Raw genomic sequence first — 13,955 nt, 5'->3', positions numbered from 1 at the left:
AGGCCCCTCATCACACCTCCCCCGCTTGGTCCGGGGGGCCCTGCCCAGCGACTCTCCCCCGTGGGGCTGCATTAGCCCCAGAGCCTGCCCAAGGTGCAGGCAGCCTGCGGTGCTAGGAGTGTCCCGCTCCCCGGGCCCGGCTGGGGCAGGCGATCACCCTGGGGGAGCCCCTCGCTCGGTGTACGCAGCACTTTGGGGGCCCTGGCAGCAACCCCCTCCCCCAGCAGCACCCTCCAGTCGCCAGACCCTCGCCTCCTGCAGGCGGCTTGTGCCGGTTCCCCCCGTAGGGCAGCTGGGGCAGAGGATGAGCCCTGCTGAGGCCGGGCAGTTGGCACCCAGCACATGCCTCATGTTCCAGACAAGAGCACCCCTGGGTGGGGAGACCCAGGCAGCCCCTGGGACACACTGGGCTGCGGGGGGCCAGAGGACACTGGGCTGCGGGGGGCCAGGGGCTCTGGGTTGCGGGGGGCTGGGGGCTCTGGGTTGCGGGGAGCCAGAGGACACTGGGCTGCGGGGGGCCAGGGGCTCTGGGTTGCGGGGGGCTGGCGGCTCTGGGTTGCGGGGAGCCAGAGGACCCTGGGCTGCAGGGGCCCAGGGGCTCTGGGTTGCGGGGGGCCGGGGGACCCCAAGCTGTGAGGGGCCAGCGGGGCCCAGTGGTAGTTCCAGTGCTGTCCGGCCAGTCCTTGCCCCTGCCCGCTGGCCCGCCCTGCCCCCCCGGAAGCCCCAGCTGTCTGCGCTGTCACTCCGGCCCGGCGGGGCTGGGCCGGCTGATGTCAGAGGGATACAAATAGCCGGAGCCTGGGTCCCTCCCCGACTCCTCTCACTTGGCTCCCGCTCGCTCTGCAGCCACCCCAGCGTCAGCCTGCGCCCGGGCTCCTTCCAGCCGCCACCATGAGCCAGTCGTACTCCTCCAGCCAGCAGCGGGTCTCGTCCTACCGCCGCACCTTCGGCGGGGGCTCCCCGGCCTTCTCCCGCTCCTCCCTGGGCAGCAAGGGCCTGGCCAGCTCCGTCTCCTCCCGGGTCTACCAGGTGTCGCGCGGCGCGGCCGTGCCCAGCCTGTCCAGCCTGCGCGTCACCCGCGTGGCCCCGCTGCGCTCCTACCAGGGCGGCGGGGAGCTGCTGGACTTCAGCCTGGCCGACGCCCTGAACCAGGAGTTCCTGCAGACCCGCACCAACGAGAAGGTGGAGCTGCAGGAGCTGAACGACCGTTTCGCCAGCTACATCGAGAAGGTGCGTTACCTGGAGCAGCAGAACGCCCTGCTGGTGGCCGAGGTCAACCGGCTCAAGGGCAAGGAGCCCACGCACGTGGCCCACCTCTTCGAGGAGGAGCTGCGCGCCCTGCGGCTGCAGGTCGACACGCTCACCAGCCAGCGGGCCCGCGCCGACGTGGAGCGCGACAACCTGCTCGACGACCTGCAGAAGCTGAAGCAGAGGTGAGGGCGGGGCGCCGGGCGGGGGGGGGCGCCGGGCTGGGGGGCGCCGGCCGGGGGACCGGGCTGGCCCTGGTTCCTGAGCCCTGCGCCCCACGCACACCCCGTCCCTATGCGCCATCCCTGCGCCCCCATCACTGAGCCCCCCCACACCTCATCCCTGCGCCCCAGATCCCCATCACTGAGCCCCGTCACTGCACCCCACACACACCCCGTCCTTGTGCCCCACACACACCACGTCCCTATGCTCCATCCCTGCGCCCCATCACTGAGCCCCACACACACCTTATCCCTGCGCCCCAGATCCCCATCACTGAGCCCTGTCACTGCGCCCCACACCCCCATCCCTACACCCCCCCCACACCCCATCCCTGCACCCCACATACATCCCGTCCCTATGCACCATCCCTCCGCCCCCCCACACCTTATCCCTGCACCCCAGATCCCCATCACTGAGCCCTGTCACTGTACCCACACTCCCCATCCCTGCACCCCACACACACCCCATCCCTGTGTCCCGCACACACCACGTCCCTATGCTCCATCCCTCCGCCCCCCATCACTGAGCCCCCCATACACCTTATCCCTGCGCCCCAGATCCCCATCACTGAGTCCTGTCACTGCGCCCCACACCCCCCATCCCTACAACCCCCACACACCCCATCCCTGTACCCCACATATATCCCGTCCCTATGCACCATCCCTCCGCCCCCCATCACTGAGCCCCGCCACACCTTATCCCTGCGCCCCAGATCCCCATCACTGAGCCCTATCACTGCGCCCCACACACCCCATCCCTGCACCTCACATACATCCTGTCCCTATGCACCATCCTTCCGCCCCCCACACACCTTATCCCTGCACCTCAGATCCCCATCACTGAGCCCTGTCACTGCACCCCACACTCCCCATCCCTGCACCCCACACACACCCCATCCCTGTGCCCCACACACACCACGTCCCTATGCTCCATCCCTGCGCCCCCATCACTGAGCCCCACACACACCTTATCCCTGCGCCCCAGATCCCCATCACTGAGCCCTGTCACTGTACCCCACACTCCCCATCCCTGCACCCTACACACACCCCATCCCTGTGCCCCACACACACCACGTCCCTATGCGCCATCCCTCCGCCCCCCATCACTGAGCCCCACACACACCTTATCCCTGTGCCCCAGGTCCCCATCACTGAGCCCAGTCACTGCGCCCCACACCCCCCATCCCTACACCCCACACACACCCCGTCCCTGTGCCCCACACACACACCACATCCCTATGCTCCATCCCTGCACCCCCATCACTGAGCCCCCCACACACCTTATCCCTGTGCCCCAGATCCCCATCACTGAGCCGTCACTGCACCCCACACTCCCCATCCCTGCACTCCACACACACCCCGTCCCTGTGCCCCACACACACCCCGTCCCTATGCGCCATCCCTCCGCCCCCATCACTGAGCCCCACACACACTTTATCCCTGCGCCCCAGATCCCCATCACTGAGCCCTGTCACTGCGCCCCACACCCCCATCCCTGCACCCCCCACACACCCCATCCCTTTGCCCCACACACACCACGTCGCTATGCGCCATCCCTCCGCCCCCCATCACTGAGCCCCACACACACCTTATCCCTGCGCCCCAGATCCCCATCACTGAGCCCTGTCACTGCACCCCACACTCCCCATCCCTGCACCCCACACACACCCCATCCCTGTACCCCATCCCTGCGCTCCACCCCCATTCCTGTGCCCCACACACACCCCATCCCTGCGTCCCCCACCCCCGGCACCATGCCCTGTCCCTGTGCCCCCCCAAACCCCATCCCTGCGCCCCCCACACTCCCTGTCCCTGTGCCCCATCCCTGCACCCCACACCCCCATCCCTGAGCCCCACACCCCGATCACTGCCCCTCACATGGCCCAACTTCAGTGGTTCTGCCCCAGCCCCAGCCCCCTCCTCTGTCCGGCTCCATTCCCAGCAGTTCTGTCCCCTCCATCCGGCGACGGGGCAGGTCTCTCCTTGGGAGTCCCAGGCCCCAGGCGTCCCCTGGGGGTCGGTGCAGCCGCTGAGAGGAGCCGGGAACACCCCACTAGTAGCAATGCTGGGGCTGGCTGCAGTAGGGCGGCTCCTGCCTCGGGGGTCTTGGTTGCCCCGCCCAGCCAGGGGGCAGGTACCCGGCTCCTGGGGGCACAGGAACCCGCTAGGGGGTCAAGCCCTGGCAGCAGCAACAGCGCTGGCAGCTCGGCCCAGCCCAGCCCCGCCAGTCTTGGCCAGCTCGGCTGGCTCTGGGCAGTGCAGACAGATGGGGCCAGAGCCCCCAACCCTGTTCGCCAGCCCCCCTTCCCGCAGTAATTGTAACCCACTGCCACAAGCTCTAGGGCTAACCAGGCCAGAGGTCGATGTGCGCCCCCAGAGCTCAGCACTCGCCCCCCAGCACTCAGCACCCACCACAGCGCTCAGCACCCGCCCCCAGCCCCCTCCCCAGCACCCGCCCCCAGAGCTCAGCACCCACCCCCAGCGCTCAGCACCTGCCCCAGAGCTCAGCACCCGCCCCAGAGCTCAGCACCCTCCCCCGCATACCACCCAGCACCCACCCAGAGCTCAGCTCCATCCTGTCCCTAATGCCCAGGGCCCTTCCCAGCAGCCTCCCCGCCCACCTGCCTCTGTCTGTCTCCGCTGTCCGACCCACCCCTCCCACTCCCTAATGGGGACGCAGGGGGTAAGGGGCGCATCCTGTTGTGGGATCCCCATGTGCCCAGGAGCCCCACTGGCCCTCGCTTTCCAAGCTCACCGCTTTCCCAGGGTGTGTGGCCTGGCTGTGCGGGGGTTTCACCCTCTGAAATCTTGTCCCTGGCAGCCAGGGGCCCCAGGGTTACAGGAAAGGGGGGGTAACTGGGAGCCCCCTACCTAGACCCAGAGCTCCGTGGCACTCAGCTGCCCTCAGCCCAGGGCCGCGGTGCCGTGGGGAGGGAGGAGCCGGGGCCCGCGGAGGAGAGCGTGGCGATGCTGGCGCTGCCCACCTGAGGTCAGGCCGGAAGTGCAGGAACCTGAGCACTGCAGCGTGATCCCTGGGGCAACCCATGGGCCCCCCCGGCCCCCGTTTGCTCTCTGCTCCTCCGCACCCTGGGCGTTTTGGGCCCCCCCATCCCCGTAGCGGTCCTGTTACGTGGCGCAGGAGTGCAGCGCCATGGGGTCGGCCCCAGCCATCGGGAGGCTCCCTAGCTGGCACAGAGCTGCCCCATTGCAGCCTCTAGCACTGGGGCCATGCCAAGAGGGGGGCTGGCATGGGGCTGGCATGTTTCAGCTGCACAAAGCAGCAGCCCTGAGGCTGCCGTGACTTACGCCAGAGACCCCCCCACCTTCCTGTGCCAAGCGGCGCTGGGCCTGAGTAGAGAGCCGGGCCTGGTCACGCTGCCTGCAGGGACTGCTCTTCTCCCCGGGCCCCACACTGGGCTGCCTTGGGCCCTCCTGGGGGGGATGCAGCCCACCAGCTGCCCTGGGGCCAGGCCCGCACAGCCAGACCGCCATGGGCACAATAGCAGGAGCGTTGGCACGGTGCCTGGGCGCCGAGGGCAGCGAGCCCCGTCGGGCGAGGGGCCCAGGCTCCAGGGGAGGGTCCCAGCTGGCACCATCAGGTTCATGCAGCGCTGGAAACCTGTCTGGGCCTGGACCAGCCTCCCGCCCACAGCCACGCCGTGGGGGCCTCAGCATACCGAGTTCTGCACTGCCCGCCCCCCCCACCCACAGGCTGGGCTGCTGAAGCTCTGCCCCACCCCACAGAACTCAGGCCCGATGGGTCGGGGTGTGGGGGGTCGCAGCTGGAATGGTGGGAACCCTGAGCTGGTTCCGGTGCGTGCAAGGGGCAAGATGTCTCTGCTCTCGGGGGGGGCCAGTCCCAGCGCTGCCAGAGGCACAGAGGGAGCACGGTGGGGGCGGGGGAGCTGCATGCTGGGGAGGGGAGCTACACGCTGTGGGGGGAGCCCCGCCCTGCAAGTTGAGGGAGGGAGCAGGACTTGGCTTTCAGAGGGGCTCCCCAGTCTGACAAGGTGGGGTTCCTGAGTCCCATGTGTCCCCCCTCACTGTCTGGGGTCCCTGTGCCCCCTGATTACTGCCCCATCTGCACCCCCATCTCACAAGCTGGGGTTCCTGGACCCGGTGTGCCCTTGTCTCATTCTCTGGGGTCCCTGTGCCCCATGTGCCCCCCCCACTGTCTGGAGTTCCCATGCCCCATGTGCCCCCCTCTCCCCATATCGGAGCCCTGTATCCCTGAATCTCATCTCCCTGCCCCTGGCATCACAGCCCCGATTCTCTGCATCCTACCCTTGCGGATCCCCCTGGCCCCCCAGCCATGCTGCGCTTGGCCCCAGCCCCTCGGCCCGCTCCCCTATAAGGAAGGGCAGGCGGTGCAGCGCGGGGTGACCTCAGCCTTTGTGCTGGGCTCTGGTTTTGACTATAATAGGGAACAGGATCCCAGGCCGCTGGCCCCCAGCCAGCCCGCCGGGAATGCGGAACAAGGGGCCCTCCAGCGCCTGGGGGCTGAGCCGGCCTGGACCCCGCACAGGGCAGGGAGCCCCCTCCCATGGCAGCCCGTCTGTCCCTGCTTCTTCCCTCTGGCCTTGGGCTGCCCTTCCATCTGCCCCATGGACGGCCCTGCCCCGGCTCGCCCTGCCTGCCCCCCGCCCCCTGTCTGACACCCCCTCTCTGCCCCCAGGCTGCAGGAGGAGATCCAGCTGAAGGAGGAAGCTGAGAATAACCTGGCTGCCTTCCGAGCAGTAAGTGCCAGCGTCTCCAGCCTCTCCTGCCGGGCCGTGGCACGGGGAGCAGGGAGGGCTGGGGACCCCCCGGGGCTGTGGGTGCGGACCAGAGAATCGGGTTCCCTGCCCCCTCCCCAGCAGAGAGTCCCCAGGCCAGAGACCCTCCCTCGCCCCCCGGCTGGCCCGGCCTGGGCACCCAGCCTCCTCGCACTCGGCACCCAGGGCTCAGCTGTTCTGACTGGCGGCAGGTGGGGCTCCTGCCCCCGCCCACAACCTCAGGCCCACAGGAGGGGCCCCATGGGCACAGAGCAGCGTGGCTGCAGGGTTAGCGTGTGGGGCACAGCTCGCCCTCACCCCAAACATGTGACCACCGGCAGCCAGGTGCCCCCCATGGCCCTGGGCTGGGCTCCCCCATGGCCCTAGCCAGGCGCCCCCCTGTCCGGTGCCACTGGTGTCACTCAGCACCTCCGTGGCCTCCCGCCCACGCTCTGGGCCCAGCCCTGCGGCTGCCCGGCTCTGAGCCCGGCTCCCTCTCGGCCGGCAGGACGTGGACGCGGCCACGCTGGCGCGCATCGACCTGGAGCGACGCATCGAGGCCCTGCAGGAGGAGATCGCCTTCCTCAAGAAGGTGCACGAGGAGGTAGGTCCCCGGAGAGCCCTGCCCCGGCCCCGCCCCCCGTTACTGCCCCGGGGCCCCCACCCCCCCCGATTCCCGCCTCGAGGCCCTGCCCCACCCATTACTGCCCCGGAGCTCTGCCCCCTGATTACTGTCCCAGGGCCCCGCCCCCCCAATTATTGCCCCGGGGCCCCACCTCCCTGATTACTGCCCCGGGCCCCACCCCCCGATTACTGCCTTGAGGCCCCGCCCCACACCTTCCTGCTCCAGAGCTCTGCCCCCTGATTACCGCCTCGGGGCCCTGCCCCACCCATTACTGCCACGGGCCCTCACCCCCCTGATTACTGCCCCAGGGCCCCGCCCCCGATTTCTATCCCAGAGCCCCGCCCCCCGTTACTGCCCTCTGGCCTCACCCCCACAATGACTGCCCCAAAGCTATACCACTGCAATTGCTGCCCCAGAGCCGCATCCCCCAATTACTGCCCTGGGTCCCTGCCCCCCTGATTCTGCCCTGGGGTCCCGCCCCCCAATTACTACCATGGGGCTCCACCCCCTAGTTACTGCTCTGGGACCCCACCCCCTGGTTACTGCCCCAATGCCCTGCCCCACCCATTACTGCTCTGGGGCCCCGCCCTCAATTAATGCCCTGGAACTCTGCCCCCTTATTACCGCCCTAGAGCTCCACCCCCGCAAATTACTGCCCTGGGACCTCACCCCCTAGTTATTGCCCCGGAGCCTCACCCCCATGTTATTGTCCCAGGGTCCCACCCTCCTGGTACTGCTCCAGGGCCATGTCCTCCCCAGTTACTGCCCTATGGCACTGCCCCCACCCATCAGGTTACTGCCCTGGGCCCCCACGCCCTGGTTTCTGCCCTGAGGCCCTGCCCGATAGGTATGGTCCCCAAATCAGGGCTGGCTTTGGCTGGTGTTGGGGTGTGAGAGGCTGGGGGTAGGGACTTGGGGCTGAGGTTGGAGATTGGGTCGGGGCGGGGGCAGGGTTGGGGCTGGGGCTGGGGTGTGGTCCAGATCTGGGGCAGGCTGGGGCTGGGGCGGGGTGGGGCAGAGCTGAGGCAGGCTGGGGATGGGGCTGGGCTGTGGGGCGGGGCGGAGCTGAGGCAGGCTGGGGATGGGGCTGGGGCTGGGCTGTGGGGCAGGGTGGGGCGGAGCTGAGGCAGGCTGGGGCTGGGGCTGGGGCTGGGGCTGGGTTGCGGGGCGGGGCGGGGGCCACTGCGCTGATGCTGCCCCTTGGCCCCAGGAACTCCGGGACCTGCAGGCTCAGCTGCAGGAGCAGCACGTCCAGGTGGACATGGACGTGTCCAAGCCGGACCTGACGGCCGCCCTGCGCGACATCCGCGCCCAGTACGAGACCATCGCCGCCCAGAACATCTCCGAGGCTGAGGAGTGGTACAAGTCCAAGGTCAGGCCGGGCGGTGTCGGGGGCTGCGCTGGCGTCGGTGTCGGGGGGGGGTACTGGCGGGGCTGCACTAGCCCAGGGGCTGGGCTCTGCTGCCATGGAGCGGGGGCTGGGCTGGGGACCGCTGTTCCCACCACTGCCCCGTGCCCCCGGAGCTGGCTCCTGGCTGCCAGCTGCTCCCAGTCCCCGCAGGGCCCGGCGCGGGGCAGGGCGGCTGAGGTCAGGTCACGGCGTGGGGCTCTGGGGCTGCGTTGCTGCCCCCGGGCCTGCGGTGAGCTCAGAGCCGCGCCAGCCCAGCACCTGCGGTCGCGTGAGCCCCAGCTGTGCCCCGGCTGCTGGCTCAGCTGCCCTCTCTGGGCCCCTCCCCGCAGGTGTCCGATCTGACCCAGGCCGCCAACAAGAACAACGACGCCCTGCGCCAGGCCAAGCAGGAGATGATGGAGTATCGGCACCAGATCCAGTCCTACACCTGCGAGATCGACGCCCTCAAGGGCACGGTGAGCAGCGGGCACGGCTGGGGAGGGGGCAGCCAGCGGCTGGGACTCACTGGCTGGCAGAGCTGCCCGTGAACCCGCTGTACAGGCAAACGGCCCCCAGAGATGTGAAGTGCGGGGCGTCCGGGCGTTCCCGGGCGACGCTCTGGAGCTGCTCCCTACGAAGCCAGGCAGGACTCTGGGGGAGTCTCCTCTCTGGGCGCGGCCTGTCTGCAGGGGACACAGCTCACCCGGCTCCCCCCTTCCTGGGTCTGACCTCAGAGCATCCAGCATCCTCTGCCCCTCCGTGCGCTTCCCACAGCGAGTCTGCCCAGGCAGGGTCCTGGGGGGCCAGAGGGTCCTGCCCCCCAACTCCGCAGTCAGACGGGACTCTCAGCCAGCCAGTAAAACAGAAGGTTTATTAGACGACAGGAACATGGTCTAACACAGAGCTTGTAGGTGCAGAGAACAGGACCCCTCAGCTGGGTCCATCTTGGGGGTGACAACCCCGTCTCCACTTCACTCCATGTCCCCAGCCAGCCCCAAACTGAAACTCTCTCCAGCCCCCCCCTCCTCTGGGCTTTGTCCCTTTCCCGGGCCAGGAGGGCACCTGATTCCTTTGTTCTCCAACCCTTTAGCTCTCACCTTGCAGGGGGAAGGGCCCAGGCCATCAGCGGCCAGGAGACAGAGTGTCGCCATTTATGTACCTGGCCCTTTGCTCTGCAACAATTACACCCCCTTATCCCACCCCCTAGAGACTTAAGAAATGCCTAGGGGAAACTGAGGCACCCCTACAGTATTCAGAGGAAACATTAAGAACAGTCCCACTTCGTCACATCTTCCCTGCTCTGGGCCCTCCAGAGTGTCCCCCGGGGGCCGACGGGGCCAGTGCGGGCACGGTCCTGGGTGGAAGTGGTCAGAGACGGGGCTGGGGAATCCTGGCTCTGCAGAGCAGCTAGGGACGCCCGGCACCCAGCCCCTGCTGGCAGAGAGCCAGCAGCCCTGCCCCCCACACCTGGGTCAGACCCCCCCCCCAGACTAGTCCTGTGCCAGTCCCATCAGCCTTGCCCACTGTCCTGGAGTCGCCAACTGGGGGCTCGGGCACCCACGGAGTGACGCGAGCCAGGGTTCTGGGGCAGCGTCTCCCCTCAGGGCCACTCACCAGGGCCAGGAGCCTGCCCGGCTTCAGCACCTCCTGGGTCTGACCTCGGAGCGCTCAGCCCCCTGCTCCCCCGGGAGTTCCCTGCAGCGAGTGCCCCTGGACAGGACCGTGGGGATCCTACCCCCCAAACGGCCCTGCCCCCTCTGAGTCCCCAACCAGGAGACAGCAGCTTCCAGCAGCCCAGCCTCAGTCACCCCTATCTGCCCCCCAGCGGGCTTTGTCTCCCCGCCACCCCCGCTGGCAAACATGTCCCCTGGTCTCTTTGTTCCCCAACACTGCCCCCGTCACAGCTCTGCCCCCTGTCACAGACCCACAGGATCGGGGTCACGGCCCCAGCATCGGGATAGGCTCTGGGAAGCCCCATCAGTGGTCCAGGCCCCGAGGAGTCTCGCTCTCCCTCCAGCGGAAGCCAAGTGGCTTCACTGCCTCCTGGGGCTGGACCTCTGGGCCTGCAGCCCCCCTGTGTCTCACCCTGCCCCGAGTGCAAGTGGTCCCTTCCCCCTGCCCAGGTGACACTGCAGCACAGAGGGGAAACTGAGGCACACACAGGCTTCATATAATGATGACGTAAAATTCCCACTGTCCCTGCTGGCGGTGCCGGCTCTGACACGGGCTGTTCCTGCAGAACGACTCCCTGATGCGGCAGATGCGGGAGCTGGAGGAGCGCTTTGCCGGGGAGGCGAGTGGCTACCAGGACACCATCGCGCGGCTGGAGGAGGAGATCCGGCACCTGAAGGACGAGATGGCGCGGCACCTGCGCGAGTACCAGGACCTGCTCAATGTCAAGATGGCGCTGGACGTGGAGATTGCCACCTACCGCAAACTGCTGGAGGGCGAGGAGAGCCGGTGAGCGGGCATCTGCCCTGCCCAGCCCCGGCCCTGGCCCCTGCTGCCCCTGGGGGTTGGCTTCTGGGGGAGTGTCATGGCGTCCCTGGGTGACGCTCTGGAGCTGCTCCCTACGAAGCCAGGCAGGACTCTGGGGGAGTCTCTTCTCTGGGCACAGCCTGTCCCCAGGACACACAGCTCACCCGGCTCCCCCCTTCCTGGGTCTGACCTCGGAGCATCCAGCATCCTCTGCCCTCTGTGCTCTTCCCACAGCGAGTCCACCCAGGCGGGGTCCTGAGGGGGCCAGAGGGTCCTGCCCCCCAACTCCGCAGTCAGACGTGACTCTCAGCCAGCCAGTAAAACAGAAGTTTATTAGACGGCAGGACATGATCTAAAACAGAGCTTGCAGAGAACAGGACCCCTCAGCTGGGTCCATCTTGGGGGGCAGTGAGCCAGACAACCCCGTCTGCACTTCACTCCATGTCCCCAGCCAGCCCCAAACTGAAACTCTCTCCAGCCCCCCTCCTCTGGGCTTTGTCCCTTTCCCGGGCCAGGAGGGCACCGGATTCCTTTGTTCTCCAACCCTTTAGCTGTCACCTGGCAGGGGGGAAGGGCCCAGGCCATCAGGTGCCAGGAAACAGGGTGTCGGCCATTCTCTGTGTCCAGACCCCTGCACACACCTGCCCTCTAGGGCTCTGCAAGGATCGTACCCCCTTATCCCACCCCCTAGATACTTAAGAACTGCCTAGGGGAAACTGAGGCACTCCCACACTATTCAGAGGAAACACTAAGAACAGTCCCGCTTTGTCACAGGGAGCAATGACCTATGGCCCAGGGTGGGGAGCCCCAGGGCTGGTGCTCCTGGCCAGCCCACCCTGGTGTCTGTGGGGCCCAGGGGACCTCTCTCAGCTGTGGCCGTGGCACTAACCCCTTTTCCTTCTCCATATGCTGCAGGATCACTCTCCCCATCCAGACCTTCTCGGCGCTCAACTTCCGGGGTGAGTGCGGGGCAGGGCTGCATGAGGGGGCTCCCTGATCCCACTGCGGTGGGGCATGCCTGGCATAAGCCATGGGGGCAGTGGGACAGGCCCCATAGCTGCTGTCTGTGCTCCCTGCCAGCCCCTGCATGCCCCCAGCCCATCACCTTGTGCTCCTGCCCTCTCAACTGCCATGACTAGCCCCTTGCCCCGTACCTCCCATGGCCCAGGCCCTGCCCCCCACCCCCTCAACCTGCACCCTCATGGCCAGCCCCCATGACCAGCCCCTCACCTCGTCCCCCCCATGGCCCAGCCCCACCCCAGCCCCTTGTCCCATACCCCCCATGGCCCAGGGCCTGCCCCCACCCCCACAATCTGCACCCCCCATGGCCCAGCCCCCATGCCCAGCCCCTCACCCCATCCCCATCATGGCCAGCCCCTCGCCCTGTATCCCATGCCCAGCCCCCATGCCCAGCCCCTCACCCCATCCCCACCATGGCCAGCCCCTCGCCCCATACCCCATGGCCCAGCCCCCCATGGCCCAGACCCCAGCCCCATACCCTGTACCCCCTGGGGTCCAGCCCTGGCCACTCACCCCCCTGCCCTGCCCCAGGCTGATTCTCCTCCCACATGCAGAGACCAGCCCAGAGCAGCGTGGCTCAGAGGTTCACACCAAGAAGACTGTGATGATCAAGACCATTGAGACCCGTGACGGGGAGGTGAGCAGGGAGCAGGCTCTAGCCATGGCTGTGGGGTGGGCGAGCAGCCCCTACTCTCCAGGGTCCCCCCAGGAGGGAGGGCTCCCTGGGCTCCGGGTGGGGTGCTCGGATCTGTTCTGGCCCAAGCTGGGTCGCTCCTGGCTGTGCCTAACGCAGACTCCTCAGCTGGGATCCAGGCTCCCTGCCACCCATCTGCCCAGGCCCGGCTGGCGCAGAACAGTTGCCTCGAGACTGTCCCTGGTCTCTGTGCAGGCCGGAGCTCTCGGGCTACCCGGCCTGAAGGGAGGGTGGCGTTTGCCCCTTGTGCCAGCTGCCGGGCAGCCCGGATGCCAGGCCCTGGGGCCCCCGTCTCACCAGGGCTCTCTCCCGAGCAGGTGGTGAGCGAGGCCACGGAGCAGAAGCACGAGGTGCTGTAGACGGCGCTGGCCGAGCGGCTGCGGAGAGACGATTGGCACCTTCTGTCCCCGCCGACGCCCCCGCCCTGTCCCCCTCCTGCCCCAGCCCCTCCTCTATTGTCCCCTGGGCATAACTTCCCACGCCCGTCTCCGTCCACACCCCCCGTCTCTCTCCTGCTTCTGAAGTGCTGTGTTGGGAGCTTGCCCGGGGGCCCCGGAGTCAGGAGTGGGGCTGGGCGTGGGGAGCAGGGGACACAGGGCCCCGGCTCAGGGGGTGGGGGAAGGGGGGGGCCATTGCAGGCTTCCAGCAGCAGTTTCTGCATCCCACCCCCATGCCCCCTGTACTCATGCGCACCTGCCCCGCACCTCCAGGGCCCCGGAGCTGGCGTTTCTCCTGGGCAGACCGCAGCGGTGCCCAGCCCTGCTCAGCCTGGGAGGGGAGACGGAGACCGACCAGCCCCCGTTGTCCCCCAGCCTGGACCAAAGCCCTGGAGCTCCCGGTAGTGCCCATCGCCTGGGGAACTGGGGCTGCTGCAGGCTCCGTGGGATGGCGAGGATCGGGGGGACCAGCCCCCCGGGAGTTTGTGCCAGGGACAGGCTGGGTGAGTCTGCAGGAGGCTCCCCACGGGCAGGGAGCAGTGGGACCTGCGGGAGCCTAGAGAGGATCCGTGTAAGTGAAGGAAGCAGGAGAGGGAGAGAGAGGGAGAGAGAAATGGACAGAGGCCAAGGGGTTGGGGGCATCACCCCCCACCCGGCCCCCGCCCCACAGCGTGTATGCGACTCCCCCAGGCTGCTGAAATAAACAACGGAGCACGACCCCGCCTCTGAGTCCTGCTTGCTGAGCCGGGCTCGCCCACCTGCCGGCCCCTCGGCGGGTCTCCCGGCGTACCCCCTCTCCTGGGGCAATCCTGCGACTCGCCCCTCTCCAGCCAGGCCCCAGCGACTAGGGCAGGGGAGCCAGCGGGGTGGCACCCAAGGGCCCAGCGCTAGCAGAGGTGGATTGGAGCACCGGAGCGACCTGCACGTGGCTCTCCGCATCTGAGCTGAGCTTCTCCCTGCACGCCCCAGGGGGGCTGGCTTGTCCCGTCTTTGAGCTCAGCCGGGCCTGCCAGGCTCTCCCACCCCCCTCCCATTTCTAGGTCCCTTGGGAGTTTGCCTCCTTTACTCGCAGACATGGCTGTGGGGAA

General features: G+C 68.1%; 1 protein-coding gene across 1 annotated transcript; it reads left to right on the top strand.

Moving 5' to 3' along the window:
- Positions 1-668: 668 nt before the first annotated feature.
- Positions 669-13,584, top strand: DES (desmin). The gene is made up of 9 exons (XM_038422486.2): positions 669-1,433; positions 6,145-6,205; positions 6,732-6,827; positions 8,059-8,220; positions 8,589-8,714; positions 10,478-10,698; positions 11,632-11,675; positions 12,291-12,373; positions 12,748-13,584. Exons 1-9 carry the CDS (start codon positions 892-894, stop codon positions 12,787-12,789), a joined length of 1,377 nt encoding a protein of 458 aa, XP_038278414.1. The 5' UTR covers positions 669-891; the 3' UTR covers positions 12,790-13,584.
- The last annotated feature ends 371 nt before the right edge of the window (positions 13,585-13,955 follow it).

Source organism: Dermochelys coriacea, chromosome 11 (genome assembly GCF_009764565.3).
Source record: "Dermochelys coriacea isolate rDerCor1 chromosome 11, rDerCor1.pri.v4, whole genome shotgun sequence".
NCBI classification, from domain to species: Eukaryota; Metazoa; Chordata; order Testudines; family Dermochelyidae; genus Dermochelys; species Dermochelys coriacea.
Note: the sequence above shows the minus strand (reverse complement) of the source record. Positions and strands in the feature narration are given on the sequence as shown.